This window comes from Patiria miniata, unplaced genomic scaffold, assembly GCF_015706575.1.
Source record: "Patiria miniata isolate m_02_andy unplaced genomic scaffold, ASM1570657v1 HiC_scaffold_7, whole genome shotgun sequence".
NCBI classification, from domain to species: domain Eukaryota; kingdom Metazoa; phylum Echinodermata; class Asteroidea; order Valvatida; family Asterinidae; genus Patiria; species Patiria miniata.
The window spans coordinates 42,229,923-42,256,630 of NW_024037074.1; the positions used below are offsets into that span (position 1 = coordinate 42,229,923).

The following is a 26,708-nucleotide window of genomic DNA, read 5'->3' on the forward strand; positions in this document are numbered from 1 at the left end:
ATTTTTCCATTTTCAAGGGTATTTTGGCGCCTTTTTGGTTTTGATGCTAATGCGAATTTCCATATTCATGAGCAAAACGTTATGTCATATCAGGCTGAAACTTAGCAATTAAATTATGCACAAAAAGTTGCGAAAATTTGGGATATTTCGCCGTCGTAAACTTCCGTTTCTTTAGTGATTCCTTGTTGTGTTAATTCAGTTAGCCAATGAGCAAACTTTTCTCACAAATGTTTTCAAAGAGCAATTTTTGGGTTCACTATTTCAACAGAAAAGCACCTAATAAACATTTTCTCGCTGAAATGACATCACGACAACAGCGCCCTCAGTTGTCCGGAAAAGCATGGACAATTGTAAATGTTTAATGTTGTAAATGATGCCGAAGATCCCGGTTTTTCCTTTTTCTTTGTTGGTACCTGGTGACCAGTTTTAAAGTCACAATCATTAGAGTTTATGGAGGAAAATGGTTAATAAGCAAGCAAAATCCTACTCTTTCTGAAAACCAGTTTGTTTTTAGATGTGCACGTCCGTCTGCACGATCTTATTTTTTTCCCGGTTAAAGGGAATGTACATCATTGGCTTTTGCTGTAATTTTCAGTAAATGAACTATTTGAGGGGTTAGTATAATAGATCAAATATTGTTACACTGACATGTTCGAAGTTTAGTGTTCGAAAATGCTGGAAAAACCAAGAAAAAAGTTCAAGTAGTCTGGTTCCCTGATTCCACTAAAGATGAACTGGATCAATTTATAGATGCCGGAAAATTGTAAGATAAGGAAACCAGTCGAGCTGGCCTGCACCTGTTTATGAACATGTAACCAATAGGAAACAAAATTTGGACTGAAAAAATGGTAAATTTGGAGCAGTAGTTGAAAAATAATTAGGTTTTTCCCACGGTGGTCGGCCGACCGTCACTGGAAATTTATTCAAAAATACCATTTTTTTATCAAAATGACTTCACACCAGGTGACATAATTTTACAGGATGCTTTAAACTGTCAATTACCAACATCCTAGTAAGGTATTTCGTAAATATTTGGTAGATTTGTTTTTCGATGTTTAAAAATGTTGTATATTCCCTTTTTTACAACTGATAATGTAGTAACCAACGGATAATGTATCACCAACCGATAATGTCACACAAATTGACCGATACTGTATCACTAACCGATAATGTAACAGAAATTGACCGATACTGTAGTAAATGTTACTACACTATCGGTCAATATTTGTTACATTATCGGTTAAGACCGATGATGTAACAACAATCGACTGATAGTGTAGTACATTTCTACTACACTATCGGTCAATTTCTGTTACATTATCGGTTAGTGATACAGTATCGATCAATTTGTGTGACATTATCGGTTGGTGATACATTATCCGTTGGTTACTACATTATTAGTTGTAACACCCTTTAAACGTAGCAGAGGAATGAGGCAGCAAGTTGTCGTTTGGTGCTCTCACGAGATGATCAAGGCTCTGCATTGAATAGTGCTCAGTTTCATTCTAAAGACATGGCAGCGACCGGTCTTAATGGATTATGAAAAACTCTTAACATGTGTAGCCAGTATCCAGTATTTTGTCATTCAGCGGTCTTCAAGAAGTAGAAACACTGAAGTGGACTTGGGTGTTACTTCGTGGTGTCGGGAACATTTTGTTTACACTTCAAGGAAAGTGTTTTTGAGACAATATGAAAGCAATTATATTTCTCTTTTGATTTTTATTTAAATGATTTTGCGGAAGACCACCGTACATTCGTATAGGTCGACTGGTGCATTGGTTTTGTTTTGTGTAGGCCTAGTATTTGTTTGGATATTTTTAACGCTTTTGTCATTGAATTTCCCGTTAGAGATAATTAAGTCAAATTAGATTCAATTGAATTGTCATTGGCCTTGTGGATAGCAAGAGGAGCTATAGGATACAAAGATCTCTGGTTCCAATCCACATCGTCGCTGCTCATTTTCATCGACTATTTTTCTTCTCTGAACTTATCGTTGAGAAAATTTAATTGTAAGGGAATAAAGCGAACGAGAACGTAAGTGTCCTGCAATGATTAGGGTCCGCTCATAAGTCCGACGCCTCATAGGTCCGACGCCTCATATAAGGGCGTCGGACATATGTGGCGTTGGACCTTGAGGCATAAATTCCGCCTCATATGTTCGACGCCGCATAAGTCCGACGCCTCATAGCTCCGGCGCCTCATAAGTCTGAAACGAGTTTGTCCATTGTCAGACTTATGAGGCGTCGGACTTAAGAGGCGTCGGACCTATGAGGCGAAATGTATGTCTCTTAAGTCCGACACTTCATATCCGCTCCGTTCACAAGTACCCCCTCACCGGCAATGAAAGTACAGTTGGGGTGACCGACCGACGCCATCTTGCCTGACTGCAATTCATTTGCCGCAAAGCGCGGCCACTGCGTGTACATAGTACAAATTCCGTGGTGTACGTGCGTCACACACACGGAACGGTGCACGTCAACCAGCGAAATGTCCCGCCCATGGGACGTCGTTGCTAGGTAAAAGGGCGCCCTCTTTTGTCGGCACACGGAGCCCATAGGACGTCGGACCTATGAGGCATCGGACCTATGATACGGTCCCCAATGATTCAGAGGAACATTGAATTATGCACGACATTTACAGAAACAAAATTCGCGAGCGGGCATGCAGGCAGTATCGTTTGTTCACTGATTTGTGGATAATAGTCAGACTGGTTTTCAGTCTATCTTGTAAAACAATCCACGCCCACCACACGCTTAGCACTTCCGCATTGCTTGGCTACGGCTTGCAATGCACCAATTACACCTGTGCCTACGGAAGCGGCTAAAGCCTCTTCCCATAGAAACTTGTGTATCTGCTAGCCACAGCCAAATAATTTCTGGAATCGACATCGTGTGTAAGCCAGTGTGTCCTGTCCACAAAATCAGTATTCTAGTCTTGCCTCGAGACTCGATCGACCCATGGCAGTGACATTGAAAAGAGAACTGAGAAGGGATCAGCAACCTACCTGCTGTTATCGCGCTGATGAACTGCATACGTAGGCTAATCGACACAGGTTAACAGCGTTGCATTAATTGCATACTACATGTACGTACTTCAGGCGCGGTTCTAGAGCCAATATTTTGGGGGGCTAGCAAGGTGGATCCAATATTTTGTCAGCAGGGAGGTGTGTCGACCGGTTATTTTCTCCGGACACTTAGGCCTCTAAAAACCAATACGTTGGCGCACGAGGCCCATGTTAACTAAAAGTGTACAAATTCGCCCTTCTCATTTAGGGGGAGACCGTTCCCATGTACGTCAAATTCATACATTTGCTGGTGAATTTTTTTTATGGAATTTTTTTTGGAGGGGAGGGGCTAGACAAAAGCCCCCCTAGCCCCCCCCCCCCCCCCCCCCCACCTAGAAACGCCACTGCTAAGTAGGAAGAAGGCCGGAGATAGCTCTTTCATTGAAGCCGCCCCTCGCATGTGGAATGAGCTTCCTTCCTGGCGGTCTCGCTGCCTGTATTCAAACGTCTCCTTCAAGAGTAGTCCATCATTTGTAATTTGTGCATTTTGTTCGTTTGAAGCAACAAAAGTGTTCAAAATCTAATGAAGGATACTGAACAACTAACCTGATGAAGTTTCATCTCAGCTTCAGCTGTTTATTCCGAGAAAAACAGCATTCTAGGATCTCAATTTCAAATCAAAAGTTGCTGAATCATGTTTTGAATTGTTTTGAATTGCAGCTATACGCGATGTTGCGCACTGATCCGACGAATTATAGCAACTGCGCGCGCCTGTGCGTCGTGCCAATACTTGCGCGCGCTGCGCCGAATAACAAAACGAACTACTAATTAAATATTTCCTACGGTACTTCTTAAGACGCACCGTTGGAAATGCCTTCTTTCGTTGATTTCTTCAAAATGAGAGCTTGTCAGAAAGAATAATTTCACAGGGAGTTTAGTCTCCTCACTATCTTTCAACCAGTATGTTTTTCAACAATAATTACGCCAATTACTTTTTTGGATAGCTGCAAATGATGGACTCCGACTTTAAGACATTTTTGTTCCAAGTCCAATCGTAATCGTATTGTGTCTGTTTCTCTTTCTATTATTTTTTTCGTGGATGTGTGTTAAGCGCTTTGTTCTTCGTAAAGCGCTTTCATTATAAACACGTTGTATTATAATAGCAAGTATGCCCTTTGGGAGACACTTTAGCGTCATAAGTTATACCTTTGGGAGACGCGTCGAATTAGGCAGACATTTCAACGTCTCCCTAACTCCACATCCCCTACTTAGAGGAATATTGTATTGTTATTATTATTACGACTCGTCTAAAAGAACATCGTTTTTTATATTTCTTTGTCTTCATAGCTGGTAATGTCGTCACGGCTGCAGTACCATCCATTCTCGTATTCGCCAGCCTGGCGGTTTTCCTGCACTAACTCGTGTATTGACTCCTTCGTCTTTCTCAGGTGAAACTGCGATTGTGACATAGAACCTCATGGTTGCTAATTCCTTGTAAAAATTTAGTTATCTGCTGCATACCTTAATAGTGTGTCTACGTTTTGGAAGAATAAGCACTATTTTTTCCATACCACACGCTGTTAGTATATACAGAATTATGCTGGAGGGCCCCATATTATGTGCAATAGCGTTAATGTTCAAAACTACCACATCGATCGAGTCACTGCTGTAGTGTCATGGATACTCCATCGGATTACAAATCCGATGGTGCGAGTTCGATTCCCATTGAATGCTTTTTGTGGTTTGGAGGATTTTTTTTTCAAGGGAAAATAAAGTTCGAGAACCTGACTTGCAACTCAACGTACTTCGAAATACGCATGCGCACCCGGCCCGACTGCCTATGGTTGCAGACCAGTAAATAAACTTCCATAAACCCCAATGGTAAATGCTCCCAATTCAAAAAATCGGGAAAAATACTTACAAGTCTCCGAGGTGCTCGAGACACACATCAAATTAAAGCTTATTTTGTCATCTTTCATTTTCTTTTCAATTTTTTGGGGTCAACTAATGACTTTAAGGAGAAATTTCCATCCGAAGATGATCACCCCTGAAAATAGTCCTGAAGCCCATCGCCATTTTGAAAAACGATGCCTACACTCCATTGCAAAATAGATCGCTTTAAGGGCCCCGATTTCATCCAAATTGAACAGAACTACAAGCTCACAGTCCTGCGCACGGTTTCCACCCATATTTTTTACAAACCCTCAAGTTCATGGCCGACAGCATGCTCAAGTACTGGAGATTAGGGCATGCAAATCGTTTTACTGGTCTGCAACCCTATGCACGCAAGTATTTTCTTGAGTCTGTGCATTCTTGCTTTCCAAGACAGAACACGCATACGTCTCTTAATCCGCTTCGTGCAGAAGTACCCCCTCATCGGTTGAAAAGAGAGAGGGGCTGGTGGGGAGCCGTGAAATCTGTTTCAGTTAGACGCCATCTTGCCATCGTGGTTGGCAGAAAAGTGCCAAAGAGAGGTCTATTGCCCGATATTGTCCATCTCTGACCAGCGCCACATTAGTGAGATGGTGTCCTCCGGTTGTAGACTGTTTCCCGCCCCCTAAATATAAGGTTACAGGTAGCTTGTTCCCATTTAAAGCCGGTGATTGGCTCACCTCTGTGCGTGCGCATTATGATTGTTTATTTTCAAATCGCTGGTAAGATCGAGTGCATGGACGGTGAGTCAACACACGATTATCAAAAAACTCACTCTTGTCTTACCACAAAAAGTACGCAAAATCATGTTTCAAGCATTTCAACTGCATAGGTTTTAAGTACTGAACAGTAATTTCTCTCTCTTTATTAAAAAATTGCCACAGACACTTTCGAATTCAACAAAAATCGAAGCTTAGCTCATCACTTCCGAAATTGTACATTCGTGACGCGGCAATTGTCATTTTTTTCAACAGGTTGGTTCGACCGTTCGGGCAAACGTTACCGTTGTGATTTTCAATTCAGGAGGCGGGATTCAGACCTGTACACGTCATGCGTACCATTTGCATACATTAGGAGGGATCCCTTCTGATGTATGCACGATTCACCGCTAGCTCTCTGTCCCCATCACGAAGTCCAAAGGACAATGGGAACAGTAAACCAGACTACTCCAGTTGAACTAAAATAATTCCTGTCTACCCTACAGCAAAGGTAGTCTCACCACCGGTAATTAAAACGGAGCCCTCCCCGATACCAACTCCTGATATACATCGAAGCAATGCAAATTGTATGCAACCCCATGCACAAGCTAATCGGAGTCGACTTTAGAAATTGTGACGTCAGTTCGATTTAAACGTGCACTAAGCTGTTGATTGGCCAATTTGGCTGACATGTTTTTGGAATACAACAACGGGTTATGGAAGACCCGATGCAAGGCGCCCGCTGATTGGTCAGAATCTCGAGGTCAAGGCGCAGTCTTGTTTTGCATAATTAGGTTCTTGGTTGGTTCTTCTCCTAAATACTCCGCGTGGGAGTTTATATAGGAGGCCAGAAACACCGGGGCAAACCCCTTCTCTTAGCGATGAGTGTTTACTGGGTTTTATTGGGGCGCCAAGTGGATCGTCCGGCAGTGCCTTCGTTACGGTGGACGAGTTGGAATCCTTTTTGCGGGATAGTCCGGGGAATTTTGGTAGGAGGAAAGGGGAAACAAGGGGGTTTCTGGGGACGGATTTTTTTCATGAGGGAGGATGTGGGGGATGGTAAAGTGGAATTTCGGGACTTGGGCGGGGGTTCAGTCATTGCAGTACGTCTACCACTGCGGGGGGCGGGCGTGCTCATTACCATAAATCATCAATGACTGGTACCCTGTCCCACGAGGGGCCGCCCCGTGCTGTTGACGGCGGCGCAGCAGACGGTTCGTTCCAATTGGAACGATCCCGAGTTGTGCTGGTCGATGCACCGGGGGTGGAGCTTCGTCTGGATATACCCAAGGTATTCTGTAACAACACAGTATATGCCAGGTCCCACGAGGGGTCGCCCCGTGCTGTAGACGATGGCGCGACAGTCGTTTCGTTCCATTCGGAACGATCCCGATTTGTGCTGTCCGATGCAGCGGGGGCGGGGCTTCGTCGGGACATGCCCCAGTTTGTTGGTAATAAAGCCGCATATGCCGGGTCCCGCAAGGGGCCGCCCCGTGCTGTAGACGCTGGCGCAGCAGGCGTTTCGCTCCATTCGGAATGATCCCGAGCTGTGATGGTTGATGCAACCCGCAATCCCTACGCTCATGAAAATAGTGCTAGGCCTTACATGGAAGCGCCACTCGGTGCTTACATGGATACGACTGGTGTGGCCTCCCATTCGGGGCGCCCCCAGGCTGGATTTGCCCATATACCGGGGGCGGGAAACCGTCCGAGCACGCATCAGGTGGCACAACCGGGTGTGGATCTCCCCCAGCAGTACTTTCGTCCCCACTATCGCAGTACGGCGAGTCCTGACATCCACTCGGAGCAAGCCCGCACTGCACGACTCTATGGGATGGATCCGGTGGACTTGCTCCGCACACGAGCCAAGGGGCGGAACCGACAGAGTTGCTCCGCACGGGAATCTATGGGGCGGAGCCGACAGAGTTGCTCCACATGGGAGTTTATGGGGCGGAGCCGACAGAGTTGCTCCGCACGGGACTTTATGGGGCGGAGCCGACAGAGTTGCTCCGCACACGAGTCAATGGAGTGGAACCCGTGGAGTTGCTCTGCAAGGGAGTTTATGGGGCGGAGCCAACAGAGTTGCTCCGCACACGAGTCAATGGAGTAGAACCAGTGGAGTTGCTCCGCACACGAGTCAATGGACGGGAGTCCATAGAGTTGCTCCGCACACGAGTCAATGGGGCGGAGCCGACAGAGTTGCGGGAGTTTATAGGGCGGAGCCGACAGAGTTGCTCCGCACACGAGTCAATGGAGTGGAACCCGTGGAGTTGCTCCGCACACGAGTCAATGGACGGGAGTCCGTAGAGTTGCTCCGCACACGAGTCAATGGGGCGGAGCCGACAGAGTTGCTCCGCACGGGAGTTTATAGGGCGGAGCCGACAGAGTTGCTCCGCACACGAGTCAATGGAGTGGAACCCGTGGAGTTGCTCCGCACACGAGTCAATGGACGGGAGTCCGTAGAGTTGCTCCGCACACGAGTCAATGGCGCGGAGCCGACAGAGTTGCTCCGCACGGAAGTCTATGGCGCGGAGCCGGTGGGGTTGCTCCGCACACGAGCCAATGGGGCGGAGCCGGCAGGGTTGCTCCGCACGGAAGTCTATGGTGCGGAGCCGACAGAGCTGCTCCGCACGGGAGTCTATGGTGAGGAGCCGACAGGGTTGCTCCGCACGGGAGTCTATGGTGAGGAGCCGACAGGGTTGCTCCGCACGGGAGTCTATGGCGCGGAGCCCGCCGAGCTGCTCCACACGGGAGTTTATGGCGCGGAGCCAGTGGAGTTGCTCTGCACACGAGTCAATGGGGTGGAGCCGGCAGGGTTGCTCCACACGGACGTCTATGGCGCGGAGCCGGCAAGGTTGCTCCGCACGGGAGTCAATGGGGCAGAGCTGCTCCGCACACAAGTCAATGGTGCGGAGCCGACGAGGTTGCTCCGCACGGGAGTCAATGGGGCAGAGTTGCTCCTCACACAAGCCAATGGTGCAGAGCCGGCACGGTTGCTCCGCACATAAGCCAAAGGAGCGGAACCGACACGGCTGCTCGGCCGTACACCACTGCAGTTGGGCGTACACCACTGCAGTTGGGAGATCCCCTTGGACGTCACCACCCGGTGCTCCCAAACCACACCTTTACTGTGGCCGATATCGAGCCAGACGTGATACTCGGAATTGATTTCTTGTCAAAGTATCATTGCGAATGGCGACTGGAGAGGACATTCCATGGAGTGGACGAGAACGGTCACCGGCTGATGCGGACACGGGTGGTCCACTCCTACGAAGTGCCTGGGCGTCTCCTCCAGACGTACCAGGGACAGCAGTACGGCCAGCACTTCGTGGACCCCTCCGTGTCCGCCCAACCTTCACTGGGAGGAATGCTGCCCCCTGGAGCGCCTCCGCCCCCGCGCTACCCTGCTGGCGTCCCTCAGGGGTTCTGGGAGCAACTGTTCCGGCAAACAGAAGTTCAGCGCGGGCCGCCACCCACCAACTAGACCTTTGACTTTTTGATTTCTTGTTCTTCGCTTGTATTTTCTTTTTGTTGTTGTCTTGATTGCGGTAGCATTTTGTTGTTGTTGTGTCATGCGCCTCCGGGCCGGGTCTTCCTGGTTGTCCGGTTACGGATGCTGGCGCTCTGTTTGGGGACAAAGAATGTCCTCGGGGGGGGGGGGGGGCGGTGCGGCGTCCGTGCCGGTCGGCCGCCAGAGGGCACCAGAGCGGTCCCACGGTGGAGCTGCACAGTGGAGCCCCTGGTGGCCAGCCGGGGAGACCCGTTCTTCCGGGCGGCGCATGCACAGTTGTGTTGTTGGGGCCTCGTTGTTGAGGATAATAGTTGTGTTTGGCAGTGTAATTTCCGTACGGAATAAACAGCCTAGAGCCAGCAGAAACGTGAATACCTGTGTGATAGTTCTCCTTTTGTATGTGTGACGAATCCCAGAATCGTTCTACGTTACAGTATCATATCCCTTTGCTGTGCCAGAAGATATTCCATCGACTACAGCATGGGCGGACTGTCACGGGCGGAATGTCGGCAAATTTGTGGTCACCTCCCCTTCTCTTTTAATTTGGTCTGACGACACCCGAAGTAAAGATGTGAAAAACGTTTGCTTTCGCCTTCGCTTTTGTACCGAAGTGCATGAATAATGTTCGCGCAATTACCTCGGTCCCATGCACATGACTCACTCACACTCACGCACTGATCGACTCACTAGCTGACAGTACTCATTTTTGAAACGGGGGGGGGGGGGGGGGTGGGATTTGAAGGGAGAGGGGGTTTGAGTGAAGGCGTGGCGACAATATCCCCTGCTGTTATGGGGTCCGGTGTCCAGAGGCATACCCCGGAAAATTTCAAATTTACGAGGCTTTCTCCTGCATTCTAATGCAATTTGAAAATTCCAATTGGTATTTTTTGGCCCATTTTACTAGTATCATAACATAAGTCAGCGGCTGAACGCTGAGGGTGTGTGCGTGTGGGAGGGGGGGGGGGAGGGGGGGGGGGTCCGCCACTGGTTTTTAACCAGTGGGGGTATTTAACTCCCCCCCCCCCAACACCACCAAAAAGGTTGTACACTGACAGTATCTGAAGGTCTCCACTATAATTTCTATCATGTATTCCTGACCATTATGTCCGTTAGTTTAATTATGATTTTGACCAAGACTGGGACGATTAAGTCCGACTCATTGTGTCCGACGGCCCATTGTTTTACCCATTGTGTCCGACGACCGATAGTCCTATACCCCTTATGTTTGAGTGCCAATATGGTGTCCGACTTAGTAATTAGTCCGACGAATAATTTTATTTTAAATGGAACTACATAGCACGATATTTCAGGGGTACATTTAAGTGTTCATGTGATCCATTTTTAACTGTGCTCGGAATGCGTACCTCAACACACACAGATAAATACGAGGTTTGAACTTGAAAGACCAGAACATTGATAACGTATTCTTCGATGCTGATCAAATAATGGGTATGTTGTAGTGATTATCGTACACTATACCCAATATGATCAATACCTATTGGCGTAATATCGATCTTTATTTTTTGTCAGAGTCTGTAGATTGAAGTAATAAAAAAAAAGATATGCAAAACATGAACGTCACTGTTATGTTTTTGTAACATAATTAATGGGCTTAGACGTCGAAATCATTCGATTACGTATATAAACCACTGTGTCCGCATTAAGACACGGAATGCACTATACTTAGACTGTGTTACTAGTTCTCATTAGCAATGTCAATGGTTGATGATGTGATGGTGCAACAGTTATTCAGCACGCAGTGTAGATATACATGAAAATATGTGTGTAAGCACCTGTTAAATTAATCATTATCGTGTTGATGTAGACATGAAAAATGCTTGTTAATCTCTTAATTACATCACCGTTTTCACGAAGGGGCGAATTTCATGAAAAATCGCCTGTTTATCGATATCTGTTTTCAGTGAAAATGATTTAATATATCAATATCTACAACCTGGTGAGGTTACAATATCATAACATTAATTAAAATCCCAATTAACCTAATTAACGAATAGGCGCATTTTCCTCAAGCGCCGTTTTGCGTTTTAACGAAGAGGCGAATTTGCGTAAAACCGGGTCCCAGTTTGCAGAGACAACAAATGAAATTTTATAAGATGCGGGACGAGTCTATATATGAAGTACCGGTTGTAATGTCACCAACAGCAAATTTAGACAAAACGATATTTTTTTGGCAAAATCGTAATAAATTCTCTTATTTAGCAAGTGTACCGCCCCGCGTATTACTCCCTGTACATGTAGTGCCCGAAACCGCCCGAGCACTCTATGCTTATAATGCATTTTCAGTAAATAAATTCATGTACATTGTAATACAATAAGCGTTTTCACGAAGGGGTGAATTTTAAGGCGCACACGCAGTGGGGCAAAATCTGCGCGTATACTGTACACAAAATGTATTATCAGTCAGAGCGCAGTAGGGCGAAATCTGCGCGTACTGACTCTAGCGTTTTCACGAAGGGGCGAATTTCACAGCCACAGGGGCGAATTTGCTACTTGGTCGTTTGTTTCGTTTTCACGAACAGCCCGGCACTTCTCTTAATTCATTAATTTTGGAAAACTAATTTTTTTCTTCAAGTTTGATACATTGAGGGAGATTATAATCTCTTCCTCTGATACCTAAATCTTGCAGGTTCTATGCATCTGTGCGTTTCAAATTGTTAAATGAAAAACAAGGACCAACATTAAACGCAATTTTCTCGAATGTTTGTTCAGACAGTGAAAGATTAACTTCGCCTCTTTGTGAAAACGGTGACGTTTATTACTGAACTCCAAGTAGCCCTGATCAGTATCATGAGTATAATAGTAAAAGAATGATAACGTACTTTTTCTTGTTCATTGCTGAATGAGTCATATAAACCGGTTATTTCTGAACCCGTCTGTATAGTACTCGATCAAAGGAACACCGTTTATAAAGATGGTAATCTCGATGACGTAAGCATTTATTGCCAGTTCTAAGTCACCTGATTTGTTCGACCTGATTGATTGATCCATGGAAATCAGGGTTGATGCCTGGGAACTCAACCTGCACACCGTTTATGAATTTCCACAAACTTAAAAGTTTCTTGATGCCAAGAAAACTAACGTCTAGATACGTTTATTAATCACTAGTTTCCCCTTCTTACTTGCTATATGTGCACTCCAAGTCGTCTGGGTCAGAGTGATCCGAAATACGGATTCTCATTCACCTGGTAGGGGAGGGGGAACGGAGGTAGGGGAGAAGGGATGGATAGCCACGCATCTAAACTGAAATTTCGGAGCCATTTAGAATTCCGGGGAACAACCTTGATCGTCTATATCGTAAACGTTCAAAGGATTTTTAAAGGTTTCGGGTAATGTACCTTAAGGACAATCTGGGGATTGTTTTTTTGAAGATGTTATTAATAAAAAAATTTCTTACAGCTGAATTTGGTCTTAATTTTACACAAAGCCTCCGGCACAAATTAAATTGTCGCCGTTAAACGTGGACTGTTTTACAGGGGGAAAATCGAAATCCTAATGTTGGGACCATTGTTTTAGATAAGTTCTGCATGTAGCATTTTCAAAAGCTAGGATATTAAAGCCCAGTTCATAAGCTTTCTTTTAGTACAGGAATAATTCAAATCACTTTTGTACTTTTTAAGTTACGGAATTTTAAACACAACCACCGTTTTAAGGTTCTGCCCACGGATCATCAAAAAGGTGTGCGTTCTTTCAGCAAAACGAAAACAATTAACACACACATCCCTATGTGATTTGTTTTCGTTTTGCTGAAAGAACACTGAAATGCGATCCGTGGACAAATCCTTAAAACGGTGGTTGTGTTTAAAATTCCGTAACTTAAAAAGTATATCAGTGATTTGAATGATTTTTGTAATAAAAGCAAGCTTATGAAGTGCGCTTTTATATCCTAGCTTTTGAAAATACTACATGCAGAACGTCCCTAAAACAATAGTCCCAACATTTGCCTTTCGGTTTTTTTTAACTCACCCTGTATTACATTCGCGTCAGTAAAAAAAATCACGAGTGAATGAATAATTGACTGTGATAATATTGGTTGAGCAATATATCACTGTCAACGACCTGCAGGTACTTTGGACTCCGTGCTGTGAATGTAACCACTCCCTGTGGAAACGTAAATTTTCCATTGCACTGCTGAATGAGTAAAATAAGATAGTAAAACCGGATCAAATGCTGTGACCAAAGTACAATAATACAGGAATGCATATAAATCTGTCATTTGCCAGTATGCGAAGGTGCAGTTCAACAGACAACTGTGTCACGATGCTTGGCGTTACTGTTTTCTTTGTGTTCATTCTTGGTACAGCTACGGCTTTAGGTTTGTATTCATCGTGCCACTGCAGGGTCTGGGTATTGTCAAGTATTGAGTGATTCTGTGGTTCAAGCCGAATCAAATATGTGATTATATTGGAATAAATACGAAAAAGAATACAAATGTTCTTCATAACTTTCATTTGTTCATGTTAACCTTGCCAAGACAATGGACAAATATACTTGGTGTGTTTTTGAAAACACACTGTATGTTTTCATAATTGGTGCGTGCGATGTTGTCTCATTAACTTCCCTTCTTTTCCATTATACAGACGGAGACGTGCGCTTGTCTGGCGGTTCTAGCCAAAACGGTAGAGTTGAGGTGTTACACGATGGTCGATGGGGCTCAATTTGCCTTGATGGCTGGGATTTCAACGATGCTCTTGTAGTCTGTAAGCAACTGGGCTTTCCATGGCTCAACCGTGACGATTGGAGCTATGATGGCGGCAATTTGACGGAACTAGTCTGGCTTAGTAACGTTCAGTGCAAGGGGTCGGAAACCAGGCTAGATGAATGTGCGAATGACGGTTGGAACGCGCATCAATGTGCCGAGACCAGACGGGCTGCGGCTGTTGCATGTATGGACCAGGAGGAATTTAAAGGTTAGGATTTATAGTTTACTCAACGCCATCCGCAATCATATTTGTTTGAAGGGAAAAATATTAGTTGGAAAGAATCAATTATTGTGGTCATTCCAAAGTTTCAGGTCGGACAACTTTAAGATTCATTAAAAAGGTTCAATCTTTGACATTCTTTCTTTCTACTTCTGTCCGATTTTTAAATACAGGGCAGCAGTTTTATCTTATCCTTGGCGATGGCAATGGCCCGATAGGTGATAAAAATGAAGGACGAGTTATGCTTGCGTATAGCAAAGATCCCGGCATAGATACGAGGGTTTACCTGGTCTGCGATCAGGGGTGGGATCTGGCAGATGCTAACGTCATCTGCCGACAGAATGGACTCTACTCGGCAAAACGAGCCGTTACCGACTCCTACTTTGGGAATCATCGTCCATTACGCTCACAAGAAATCTCATATTTAGCCACCGACTTTGCGTGCATCGGTAACGAGAGCAAACTCATCGAGTGTCCGGCCAACTTTTGGTTCCAGGATAACTGTACTGCTAATCACCAAGCAGGGGTTCTCTGCAATCGAATTAATGGTAAGTCTCAAAGCTAAAACAGATCTCAGAGAACTGTAACCACAAATGGATTCTGATTGTTATAAATAAGGGAAACAAGTGTTTACTGTCGGATGCCTACAGCTCAGATGACTTCATTGATTTACTCAGACTAGCATGCGTGTGACATTGAGGTGAACGTGGTTATATATGTACTTAGATATTATGTTTGCTTCTAATTCAAGCCATATTAATCACCCATGTACTCGAGGGAGCCATTTTTAATCGGGTTCCCTGAATGTACTTTATAAAATGTAAAATATTTTCTTGGAAAAAAAAAAGAAATTTGAGATTTTTTTACTACCCAAATGATTTATTGGTTAAAATAAATCACTTTGTGCTCAATAAACCATTTTGTTTCAGGGAAAGTTTCTGCATAGACAGGTCTACTTGAAACAAGGCCGGGGCATGATATACATGTACACAAAGATATCCATTTAAAGATAAATTTTGTGATGAAACGACGTCATAGGCATAATCTATATATAACATATTAATTGCCCAAATATTATATATAAATTGATCAAAATCTTGCAGTGAAATTGTAGCTGAATTCTGGGCTTTAGAGAAAAGAAATATAGGCAATTTGACAAATAACAGACGCGCCCCCAGATCAAAGCCTTAGCCTGGGGGGGGGGGGGGATGGACCATAACATTGAATTTTATTTTAAAGAAATAACAACTCGAGGTCTGTTCCATCCGAAGAATCATTCTTGTCGGGACTCAAGTATGCTTTTTTAAAGTAATGCAGTTCACTCTTGACTGTACAAGCAGATGTCTCAATCAATGTTCATGTCTCGATCAGGATCTTCTCAATTTAGCTGTTTAAAGTTACTGTACCGTTCTTAGTAGAAAAAATGAGACGTACATGGAAAGCGCATGTACAGTACTACATCTGTTTCTTATCAACCTTTGTGATCAAAGTGTTTTGAGATGTTTTGTTTCATATTTTCATGTACTAACAAAATGTGTTAGTAAGCATCGCAGCCTTAGGCTAGTACTTCCTGAATTTTCTAAAGGGACCAAATCCAACTCATCATTTTCTGGCGCTCAATCAGTAATCTCTCAATAAAGATTTTCGCTTTACTTTCGAAACGGTCCACGCATGCACTGTCCAACCGTTTTCCATCTGTGTGTGATCAAACGCGACATTTTATACATCCCTTTGAGCAAATAATCGTATCTCGTTTGTGGACATATTGCGGACTTTGGCGAAAAATAGTCCACTTTATCCGAAGCGCCTTGTATAAACATGACTTGAAACAGTCGTCTGCTGCACTTGCATGTGGTGATCAATCCTAAACATTAGCTAGTCGTACATTTTACTTTGAAAACGCTTAAAACGTTTAAAACATGTAGATGTACCCGCCACACGGTGTGTACCGTAGGCCTACATTGAATCATACGACAATCATGGACACAGAAATACAGTGGGGCAAACTCCTCGTCCAAGAACTTCCGGTTGGAAATATACGTAACTATGTGTTTGCCACAAAATGTCCGCCGTGTCAGAAGAAAACAACATGTTTTTGCAAATCTTTTCTCAGGTACAGTGAGATATTAGTTTAGGTTTTCTACCACCAGATCTTTGAAATAAGTAAACAATCTAAAACATAAAAGTTTCGATGATTTAAGGACGATGTACCCTTCAATAAGTTAGTTCTGTAGATGAAACTATTTTAAGGGAAGGCTATTGTTTAGCTGCACTTAGTCCACTAAACCGTCAACGATCTGAAGGGATAACACTGAAAATTGAAATTGTGGAGTGAATAACAAAACGATTGTTTATTATTTCTTTGTTTTTATCTCAAGAGCCTGAAGACTTTCAGTTGAGACTTTTGGGCGGCTCTAACGCCAACGAGGGGAGAGTTGAGTTCCACGTCAATGGAACATGGGGAAGTCTCTGCTTGAAAAAAGACTACACATTTTTTGACGAGCAGAGTGATGTGATCTGCCGTCAGCTTGGGTTAGGGTACGGCCTGGAAGCACCACAAGACGACCGCTTCGGCCGTGGGTCTGGCCCGGTGGTCTTCCCTACTTACGTCTCTTGTTCAGGCTCAGAATCCTCGTTTGCTCAGTGCTATATGCCAGATGAACCGGATCAAGAATGTTTGAATCTTGAGGGGAGTAGCGAGGCTAGCGTCATTTGTAGCGGTCCGATTCCAGGTAAGCGTGCACATAACGTGCAAATCTTGCATCAATGACGGTCAAATCGACAACAGTTGCTTTCTGGCCGGAAAAACTTTAAAGTTAAAAATATTAATGTACAAGAAAAAAAATAGCAATAGGCCTGTGTACTAACGACGTCACACTTTTTTTCACGTGTGCTTATGCGAGCTTGGTGGGGATATCGGTTTCGTAGCCCCATAGAAAAGTGTGACGTCGTCAGTACAGGGTAAGTCAAAAAGAAAGTCACTGAATTGGAGAAAAAAAAACATAAAAAACGAGGCTCGATCCACTTCATAAAAAAACCACAAGCATAAATAACATCTTATTGACTAGTTACTGTGAACATTGCACGTAATTTGCATACTCTATTACTAAATTACGCCTATTTTGATATGAAGATCACAAAATTTGGCTGTCCACCACTGACCATTTACCGTTCTACGAACTGATGAATACCCATTAAAACAATGAAACGTGGACGTTTTCCCATCTCGATGCATGGACGAGAACTTGCAATCGAAAACATGCCAAAATCGCTATTAATATTTAAAAAAAAAATAGATGACTTGTTCTTCATATTCAAAACCAAAAATCTGACAGTAAAAATATTGTTTGTGTCTTGACAAAAATGATTAAAATTTGAATTGTATTTAATTGATTGTGTGTAATATGTAAGCCTCACTCAGCTCAATAGCTTCCAATGGCATTCCATGGACAGCTATAAAAATTGGTTCTTTTAGTAAAACGTGTGCATAACTTCTGATAGCATGGATCAATTTCAGTAATTTTTTTTTGAGATGAGTGGAAGAACATTCTCTTTTAAGATCATTATTTTGTTGATTTATCATTTTCTCCTCCAGAAACTACACAGAAAACTATAAAAGTGTTGATATTTGAACAAAATATTAAAGTCGTTTCGAGACTGTATGTTAGGAACACTTTCCCTGTTCAGTTTCCAATTTGTTCTTTTACAAAGTTCTCAACCGGGAAGTATTTAAATTACATGGACAATTATGAATCTAGAATACTTGCCTATATCTGCATGAATGTTGACCCCCTACTCTGTGCGTCTTAGAAAGCAACTTATCTCTACTTTATACTTATGCGCTCTTACGTTCAGAGGACCGAAGTCCAGTCAGTTTTCAAAGACGTCAAAAGGATGGCTTGCTTCAAATTTATCACGATGGGCTTTGGGGTGCCGTTTGTGCAAACGGCTGGACAGATGCTAACTCCAAAGTCGTGTGCAGAGAACTGGGACTTGGAGCCCCGAAATCGGTATGCGTCATCATTTATGTGAATAGTAAGATTAATTAATAAGAGTTGTGGCTGAATCTCAATCTTGGGTGGCATGATCGAAATAATCTGTCGTTGATGTAATTGCCAAACTCCATCACACCTTAATATACGTCGCAGGCTTCCTATCTTAATTCACCAAAGATGAATTCACAAGAGCTTAACTCATCCCTATCCCAGCAATACAATTTGCCCTCTGACTCCATCTTATTACGAAAAAGGTAAACAGGGTGTCCCCTCCCCCCCCCCCCCAAAAAAAATGCAACATCTGAAACATTTGCCTTTTTTTTCAAAAACGTGATCTATGAATTTGAATATGAGAGTAAAGCTGCGAGTTTTGTATTTTTATTTTAAATACTGAAAAAGAAATCATGAAAACAGCTCATTGGATTGTCGAGAAAATGCCAATTATGTGACGCAACTCCTTTTCGGGTCCATTCCAATGGCACTACCACATTTAAGGGATTTACACTTTACCTATCTGTGCTTGAAATGCATGTGGCGCATTGTGTCCTAATCCTAACAAACAACACGGCACATAAAATAACAAGGGTACAACTGCAATTGATGGAAATATCTTTTATTTTACACTTGAAAAGGTATCTTATCCTTTTTTAGTCCAATAACTTAAACCTTTTTGGCATCATAAATATGGAAAAAATATTTTTAAAAAATTGTACAAGTGAAATACAGTATTGCGCAGTGGGCTTGAAGCACCATTGGAGAGGATGAATAGTCACTTCTATTACATAATAGGTATTTCTCAGCAACCCAATGTGCTGTTTTCATGGGTTTTTTTTTCAACATTGATTTGAAAGAAAAAACTCTCAACTTTAATCTGATATCCAAAAGATAAAAATCGCAGATGAAATTTTTGAAAAAAAAGGCAAATGTTTTAGGGTTGCATTGTTTTTGGGTCACCCTGTATCTAACTTTTTGTATGCGCAGGTTCGCTTTTGCTTCATTGTGGTGATTTTGTGTTGACGGCAATTTGGTTCAAATTGGAAATAAGGAGAACTATTCAAACGAAATCGTCGCCAGCGTTAAAGAAAGTGGAGAAAATATGCCTCCTGAAGTCAAGGGCATGTGACTCTTACCTCCAGTTAACGTTAACGTGCAGCCTATTGTTCTAATGTTCTGTCGTCATGAATATGTAATAAGAGAATTTCGTGGCCACCATATCTTACCAATATGATAGGATGTGAGACCAATATTTATGCACATTGCATCATAGTTTACTGAAGGTGTGTCTGCTGAAGTGTGAATTTCATGTGACCGGTAAAAAAATGAGTCTTTTTAACTTTCGATTTCGATGAAACATTTTGATTTTCGACGATGTAGAACCTGATCGATAATGTTCAATTTTGTTCACTAGTTCTCTACTACGCATTACTTGATGAGATCTGGACCAGTGTTTCTGGGTGATGTATCGTGTACAGGAGACGAGGCTACATTGGACCAGTGCAATCTTGGGCGTTGGTCCGGGAATGACTGTACCCAGTCGACGCTCCTTGGATTGACTTGCAGTGCTAGTGGTTAGTATTCTGTCTGTTGCGAGTTTCCGCTGAGCCCAGAGGGCCCAATGTACTATTTGCAGCTGTCTCACTGTATGTCTAACTGTCGATTTCTTGTTAGCCAAGCAGTGCTGTCGTATAGGATTACCTCGCTATGTCAACGAATTGGATAAATTCAGCCAATCGTGTGGCCAGATGCATGACTAGATTTCCAGTGAAAAGCCATTCTGAATCAAATGAAAAAAACGATAATGGTTCTTGTACCAGCTTTGCTAGTCTTGCCTGGTCTTGTTTCTTATAGTTTATGACAAACAAAAAGAACACATGAGGGCGCACTATATTAGCGGAATCGCTGGACGTGTCCGTTATCGCAAAAGCACATAAAGCCACGTCATCCTGTCGCAAAGCTTAAAAGGGCCAAAAAATTAAATATAACAACGATAATACCATCCAAAGAGTTGATTTATATTGCCATGTTCTCGGGCCGCTGTGACGTTCAATAGTGATAAAACAAGGGCTTAATAGGTACTTTGAGACTTGGATTGTATAGGATGTGTAATTGTCTTCCTTACTCAGTCTATATTGAAGTTCATGTAGTATTCTGCTGGACAGATGTTTCAATTCTGTGAAAGTACATGTCGGCGTTTCGGTGCAGATTCTATATGCTGAATGATATAAATTGCGGGCCATTATTATGACTCGTCTACCAAAACATTTTTTTGTATTTCTTTGTCTTCATAGCTGTCGTCACGGCTGCAGTACCATCCATTCTCGTATTCGCCAGCCTGGCGGTTTTCCTGCACTAACTCGTGTAATGACTCCTTCGTCTTTCCCAGGTGAAAGTGCGATTGTGACATAGAACCTCATGGTTGCTAATTCTTTGTACAAATTTAGTTATCTGCTGCATGCATTAATAGTGTGTATACGTTTTGGAAAAATAAGCACTGTTTTTCTTTGTTCTTGTTTTTGTCCTTGTCTAATCTTGACAGTTTTGTACTGTTAGCCTTGTAATGTTCTGCTTATATACAGACAGGAGCCTAGGCTTGAATGATATTTTAATCTAAAAGTTTTTATAAAGTTTGATTTAATTAAAATTCCTGGCTATGTAATATGTGATATACTTTTACTGGGGTTATAAGTTCCTGTTCAGTTTGACCCGCAATCCGGGTTCTGTTTGGGCTACCTTTTCCAGGTCAAAAACGAGACTTTTCTGGATCGAAAATGATACCTTTCCGGGTCATTTTGGCCTAGAAACCTAAGCAAAACGTGTCATTTTTTTTGCCTGGAAAAGGGTTATGCCAAAGCTTTCGGGTGAACATGATCAGGGACTTTTTCGTATAAGTTGCGCACGACGCTTTAAATTATATTTTCATGACCTTTCTTTAAAAAATAATCACAAGTGTACTTACAATGGATGGGGATTAAAAGTGGTATTTTGTGTGCATTGGAACACAAAAATGTACTGCAAAAATGAAGTATACTCAGAAACCCTTTCTAAAGAAGCACACGTTGGAAACACTCGATGAAATGCACACATTTTTTTTAAATAACCGTATGTTAGGCCCCCCAAAAAAGTCTCCGGTTTCTGGTATGCGCGCGCGTTGCCGTAGACATGCGCGTCGGCAAAATGAAAACGTTTTTTTTTTTCAAAACCGCCAAACTCACTGGTTTGACTGGAATCCTGCTGCTGCACAATTTGAACGTGTTTTTAGATTGGGTTATGGTCGAGAATAAGCTTTATGTGGCCTCTCTGGACTCCCATATATTTGCACTAAGTTTAGTCGGGCACCATTTGCAGTCATCAGCCGACATTTGAAGCAAACAAAATCAGGTAAAAAAAAAAAAATCGCGTCGCCGTACCACTTTTTAGGCAAGCTCCATACCAGAAACCGGAGACTTTTTTTTGGCCTTTTCAATAAATGTACAATATTAATTAATGTATCTTATTAATAAATCGTCACCGTTTTCAGGTAGGGGCGAATTTCATAAAAATCGTCTGTTTTTCGAATTTGTGTGGGTGTGTGTGTGTGAAAATGAATAAATATATCAATATCTACAACCTGGTGAGGCTATACTTTCAAAAAATTAATGAGACCCCCAATTAACCTAATTAACGAATGGGCGAATTTGCCACAAGTGCCGTTTTGCGTTTTAACGAAGGGGCGAATTTCCGCACTCTATGGTATTAATACATTTTCAGTATATATATACATTATAATACAATGACGCTTTATCATCGAAGGGGCGAATTTCAGGCGCACGCGCAGTGGGGCAGAATCTGCGCATACTGTACAAAAACTGCATTGACTCAGATCGCAGAAGGGCGAAATCTGCGCGTAATCACTTTAGCGTTTTCACGAAGGGGCGAATTTGCTAATTGGTCGGGTTTTTTTTCGTTTTCAGGAACAGCCACTTTTCTTAAGCACGGTTCATACTTCACGCGAAAGCTTGTGCCAAGCGAAATTCATGTCGTCACCAATGGTGGACCCGCTTCGAATGTATTGTTGACGTCACGAATTTCGCTTCGCTTTCGCTTTCGCGTGAAGTATAAACCGGGCTTTAATTGATAAATTCTGCAAAACTAATCACCTAATTTTCTTAACGTTTTCTACATTAATGTATCTTATCAATAAATGTATCTTATCTTCAGTGTAACTTATTAATAAATATTTCTAATCAATAAATGCAATATTGGTTTAATGCGTGTGATGTGTAGCGTAAGCTTACAGTCCTGTACCGCGTGCGGCCCGTGAGGCTTTTCGGTGATTTATTACGGACGCGCGGCGTCAGTCACTGCTCCCCAACTGCCCTTTCAGGCAAGTATTTTCTTGAGTCTGTGCATTCTTGCTTTCCAAGACAGAACAACCTGAAGTCTCTTAATCCGCTTCGTGCAGAGGTACCCCCTCATCGGTTGAAAAGAGAGAGAGGCTGGTGGGGAGCCGTGAAATCTGTTTCAGTCGGACTCCATCTTGCCTTCGTGGTTGGCTGACAAGTGCCAAACATGGTTTGGCAAAGAGAGCTCTAAAGTCTAAGACCAAAAAAATAAGTCTCCGGTTTCTGGTATGCGCGCGCGTCGCCGTAGCCATGCGCGTCGGCAAAATGAAAAAAGTTTTTTTTCAATAAAAGATGATGTCTCAAAACCGCCAAAACTCACTGGTTTGACTGGAATCCTGCTGCTGCACAATTGTAACGTGTTTTTAGATGGGGTTATGATCGAGAATAAGCTTTATGTGGCCTCTCCGCACTCCCATATATTTGCACTAAGTTTAGTCGGGCACCATTTGCAGTCATCAGCCGACATTTGAAGTAAAAAAGACAGGTAAAAAAAATAAAGCCGCGTCGCCGCACCACTTTTTGGGGATGTTCCATAACAGAAACCGGACACTTTTTTGTGGCCTAAGGCTGCACACCTGTAAATAGGCCTAAACCCCATCCGCCCAGCTCATTAATAAAAGTTATACCCTCAAAATATTCTATACTCATGGGCGTAGCGAGGAGGGGGCAAGGGGAGCACTCTCCCCCCCCCCCCTGGAAAAGCCAAAAAATAAAAAAAATGAAAAAGAAGAAGAAAAAAGAGAAAAAGAAAAGAAAAGCAATTGAGCTCGAAAGTGGCGCTATTTTCTCATGTTGTGGAGGGATCGTTTTCCAAGATGGCTACTTTTCCGCTATGGGTAAAATAGGGGTCGTCTTCTTTGGGTGAGAATTTCTCGAAAAGTCAATGGTCAACCTACCAAAACTTGAAAATAAAATAAACGATGACATATTGATCGTCATTTTTCTGTGCAGCTTATGAGTATTTTTTGAAAGAATTTAGAAGTATGGGCATATAGCACTAGTGTCTATGGGAATCTTAATACACTGTTACACCCTATAAGAATGACAAACATGGCCTCTTTGCGCGTGTGCTATGACGCGGCAGTGTTTTTTTTCAGCGGGTGGAACCTATGGGGAGGGGGCAAAAGTATTTTAAAGGTATCAACAAGGGCTGTTCCGCAACAAATGCTCCCAAATCGTACGAGTAAGGGAGCCGAAGGCCATCAGCCAATTACAACAATTGCGAGTTGAAAAGGGGGGGGGGGCGAGGGGGGGAATGTTGAGCTTTAAAGTGGCCGAATCTCAATTCACTGTCGTTGGGGGCGCTCTAGCTAGCAGGCGCACAAAAAGCGGCACTGTTTTAGGCCTAATTTTGACCTCAGACAATTTGATGGAATATGATGTAACGGATCCTTCAACTTGCCGTAAAAGTGGTTTGGGGAAAAATAAAAACTTCTGAGAGCCATAAAATTGGGGAATTGTTAATTATTCAATTTGTGTTGCCTGATTTTTTGGCTTTAAGAAGTCACAAATGTTTCATAATTTTGTTGGATATTTTGGCTGCCTGAAATCTCTTTCTGCTTGATCAGATTCCTCACAGCACTAACGGTCTTCGCGCTAAATCGTTTGCCTTGCTTAATAAGGAAAAGAAATTAAATGGGGCGGATCTAGCTTTCAGGAAACGGGGGGGGGGGGGCGGGATTTGAAGGGAGAGGGGGTGTGAGTGAAGGCGTGGCGACAATATCCCCTGCTGTTATGGGGTCCGGTCTCCAGAGGCATACCCCGGAAAATTTCAAATTTACGAGGCTTTCTCCTGCATTCTAATGCAATTTGAAAATTCCAATTGGGATTTTTTGGCCCATTTTACTAGTATCATAACATAAGTCAGCGGCTAAACGCTGAGGGTGTGTGTGTGTGTGGGGGGGGGGGGGGGGAGAGTCCGCCACTGGTTTTTAACCAGTGGGGGTATTTAATTCCCCCCACCACCACCAAAAAGGTTGTACACTGACAGTATCTGAAGGTCTCTATTATAATTTCGATTATGTATTCGTGACTATTATGTCCGTTAGTTTAATTATGATTGTGACCAAGACTGGGACGATTAAGTCCGACCCATTGTGTCCGACGGCCCATTGTTTTACCCATTGTGTCCGACGACCGATAGTCCTATACCCCTTATGTTTGAGTGCCAATATGGTGTCCGACTTAGTAATTAGTCCGAGGAATAATTTTATTTGAAATGGAACTACATACCACGATATTTCAGGGGTACATTTAAGTGTTCATGTGATCCATTTTTAACTGTGCTCGGAATACGTACCTCAACACACACAGATAAATACGAGGTTTGAACTTGAAAGACCAGGACAATGATAACGTATTCTTCGATGCTGATCCAATAATTGGGTATGTTGTAGTGATTATCGTACACTATACCCAATATGATCAATACCTATTGGCGTAATATCGATCTTTATTTTTTGTCAGAGTCTGTAGATTGAAATAAAAAAAAGATATGCAAAACATGAACGTCACTGCTATGTTTTTGTAACATAATTCGTAACCGACACCACGAACTGACACCCGGTGGTCAGCGTTGCAGAAATACAAATCGGAGAAAAACGCATTTAAAGGTTTGACACGAATTTACTCAGTAAAATATTCCATTTATCTTAGAGGTTTTAGTATCACTCAACGTAAAAATACTTTCGCTACTCAATTAAAAACGTTCTATTGTAAAAATCTGCTTAGTTAATTAGCAATTAAATGATTAAGATGGGTGTCAGTTCGTGAAAACCAAAATTTACGTGTTTTCGGAGAGTGCACGCATGCAATAGCGTTAGTGAGTGTCAGTTCGTGAAAACCCAAATTGACCCGTTTTAGGAGAGTGCGCGCACACACTGCGCATGCGTGCGCGCACTCTCCCAAAACGCGTCAATTTTGGTTTTCACGAACTGACACTAACTAACGCTATTGCATGCGCGCACTCTCCGAAAACACGTACATTTTGGTTTTCACGAACTGACACCCTGTGCAGGGTCACTTCGTGGTAACCAAAAATACCAGAATGGACCAATTTCTTGAAAATTCATTAGTAAAATTCGCTTATTTTAGACGATTTCAGCAATTTTAACCTCGTCATGTTAAACTTCATGATACAAACTGCTAGTAATTATGCAAAAAAAGAAAATTTGGATTTTTAATTTTTTTTGTACACATGTCATGCAGAGGGTGTCAGTTTGTGGTGTCGGTGACGAATTAATGGGTTTAGACGTCGAAATCATTCGATTACGTGTATAAACCACTGTGTCCGCATTAAGACACGGCATGCACTATACTTAGACTGTGTTACTAGTTCTCATTAGCAATGTTAATGGTTGATGATGTGATGGTGCAACAGTTATTCAGCACGCAGTGTAGATATTCATGAAAATATGTGTGTAAGCACCTGTTAAATTAATCATTATCGTGTTGATGTAGACATGAAAAATGCTTGTTAATCTCTTAATTACATCACCGTTTTCACGAAGGGGCGAATTTCGTGAAAATCCGATCTGTTTATCGATTTTTCGGTGGAAATGATTAAATATATATCTACATTCTGGTGAGGTTATACTTTCATAAAATTAATTAAAATCCCAATTAACCTTATTAACGAATAGGCGCATTTTCCTTAAGTGTCGTTTTGCGTTTTCACGAAGAGGCGAATTTCCTTAAAAACGGGTCACACTTTGCAGAGACAAAAAACTGAAACGTTATAAGATGCAGGACGAGTCTATGAAATACCGGCTGTAATGAAATCTGCGCGTCCTGTCTCTAGCATTTTCACGAAGGGGCGAAATTCACAGCCACAGGGGCGAATTTGCTGATTGGTTGTTATTTTCGTTTTCACAAACAGCCGCTTCTCTAATTGATTCAGTTTGCAAAAACTATTCGCCTATTTTTCTTCAAGTTTGATACATTGAGGGAGATTATAATCTCCTCTTTTCTCTGATACCTAGATCTTTCATATTCTATGCATTTCCACGTTTCAAATTGTTCAAAGAAAAAGGACCAACTTTAAACGCGATTTTCTCGAATGTTTGTTCCGACGGTGACAGATTAACTTCGCCTCCTCGTAAAACGGTGACGTTTGTTACTGGACTCGAGTATCCCTAATCAGTATCATGAGTATAATGGTAACAGAATGACGTACTTTTTCTTGTTCAATGCTGAATGAGTCATATAAACCGGTTATTTCTGAACCCGTCTGTACAGTACTCGATCA

At 42.7% G+C, this 26,708-nt stretch overlaps 2 protein-coding genes across 2 annotated transcripts; both read left to right on the forward strand.

Moving 5' to 3' along the window:
* Window positions 1–13,396: 13,396 nt before the first annotated feature.
* On the forward strand, window positions 13,397–14,078 carry LOC119745190 (galectin-3-binding protein A-like). The gene is made up of 2 exons (XM_038221413.1): window positions 13,397–13,478; window positions 13,744–14,078. The coding sequence occupies exons 1-2, from the start codon at window positions 13,424–13,426 to the stop codon at window positions 14,076–14,078; spliced, it is 390 nt and encodes a 129-aa protein (XP_038077341.1). The 5' UTR covers window positions 13,397–13,423.
* Window positions 14,079–14,326: 248 nt separating this feature from the next.
* On the forward strand, window positions 14,327–18,134 carry LOC119745191 (neurotrypsin-like). Its single transcript, XM_038221414.1, has 3 exons — window positions 14,327–14,633; window positions 16,464–16,817; window positions 17,941–18,134. Exons 1-3 carry the CDS (start codon window positions 14,327–14,329, stop codon window positions 18,132–18,134), a joined length of 855 nt encoding a protein of 284 aa, XP_038077342.1.
* The last annotated feature ends 8,574 nt before the right edge of the window (window positions 18,135–26,708 follow it).

Coding starts and splice junctions, on each gene's coding strand:
- LOC119745191 (XM_038221414.1), top strand. CDS start 14,327: ATGCTTGCGTATAGCAAAGATCCCGGCATAGATACGAGGGTTTACCTG. Junction 14,634..16,463: donor TCTCTGCAATCGAATTAATG/GTAAGTCTCAAA, acceptor TTTTATCTCAAG/AGCCTGAAGACTTTCAGTTG. Junction 16,818..17,940: donor TTGTAGCGGTCCGATTCCAG/GTAAGCGTGCAC, acceptor TCTTACGTTCAG/AGGACCGAAGTCCAGTCAGT.
- LOC119745190 (XM_038221413.1), top strand. CDS start 13,424: ATGCTTGGCGTTACTGTTTTCTTTGTGTTCATTCTTGGTACAGCTACG. Junction 13,479..13,743: donor TGGTACAGCTACGGCTTTAG/GTTTGTATTCAT, acceptor TCCATTATACAG/ACGGAGACGTGCGCTTGTCT.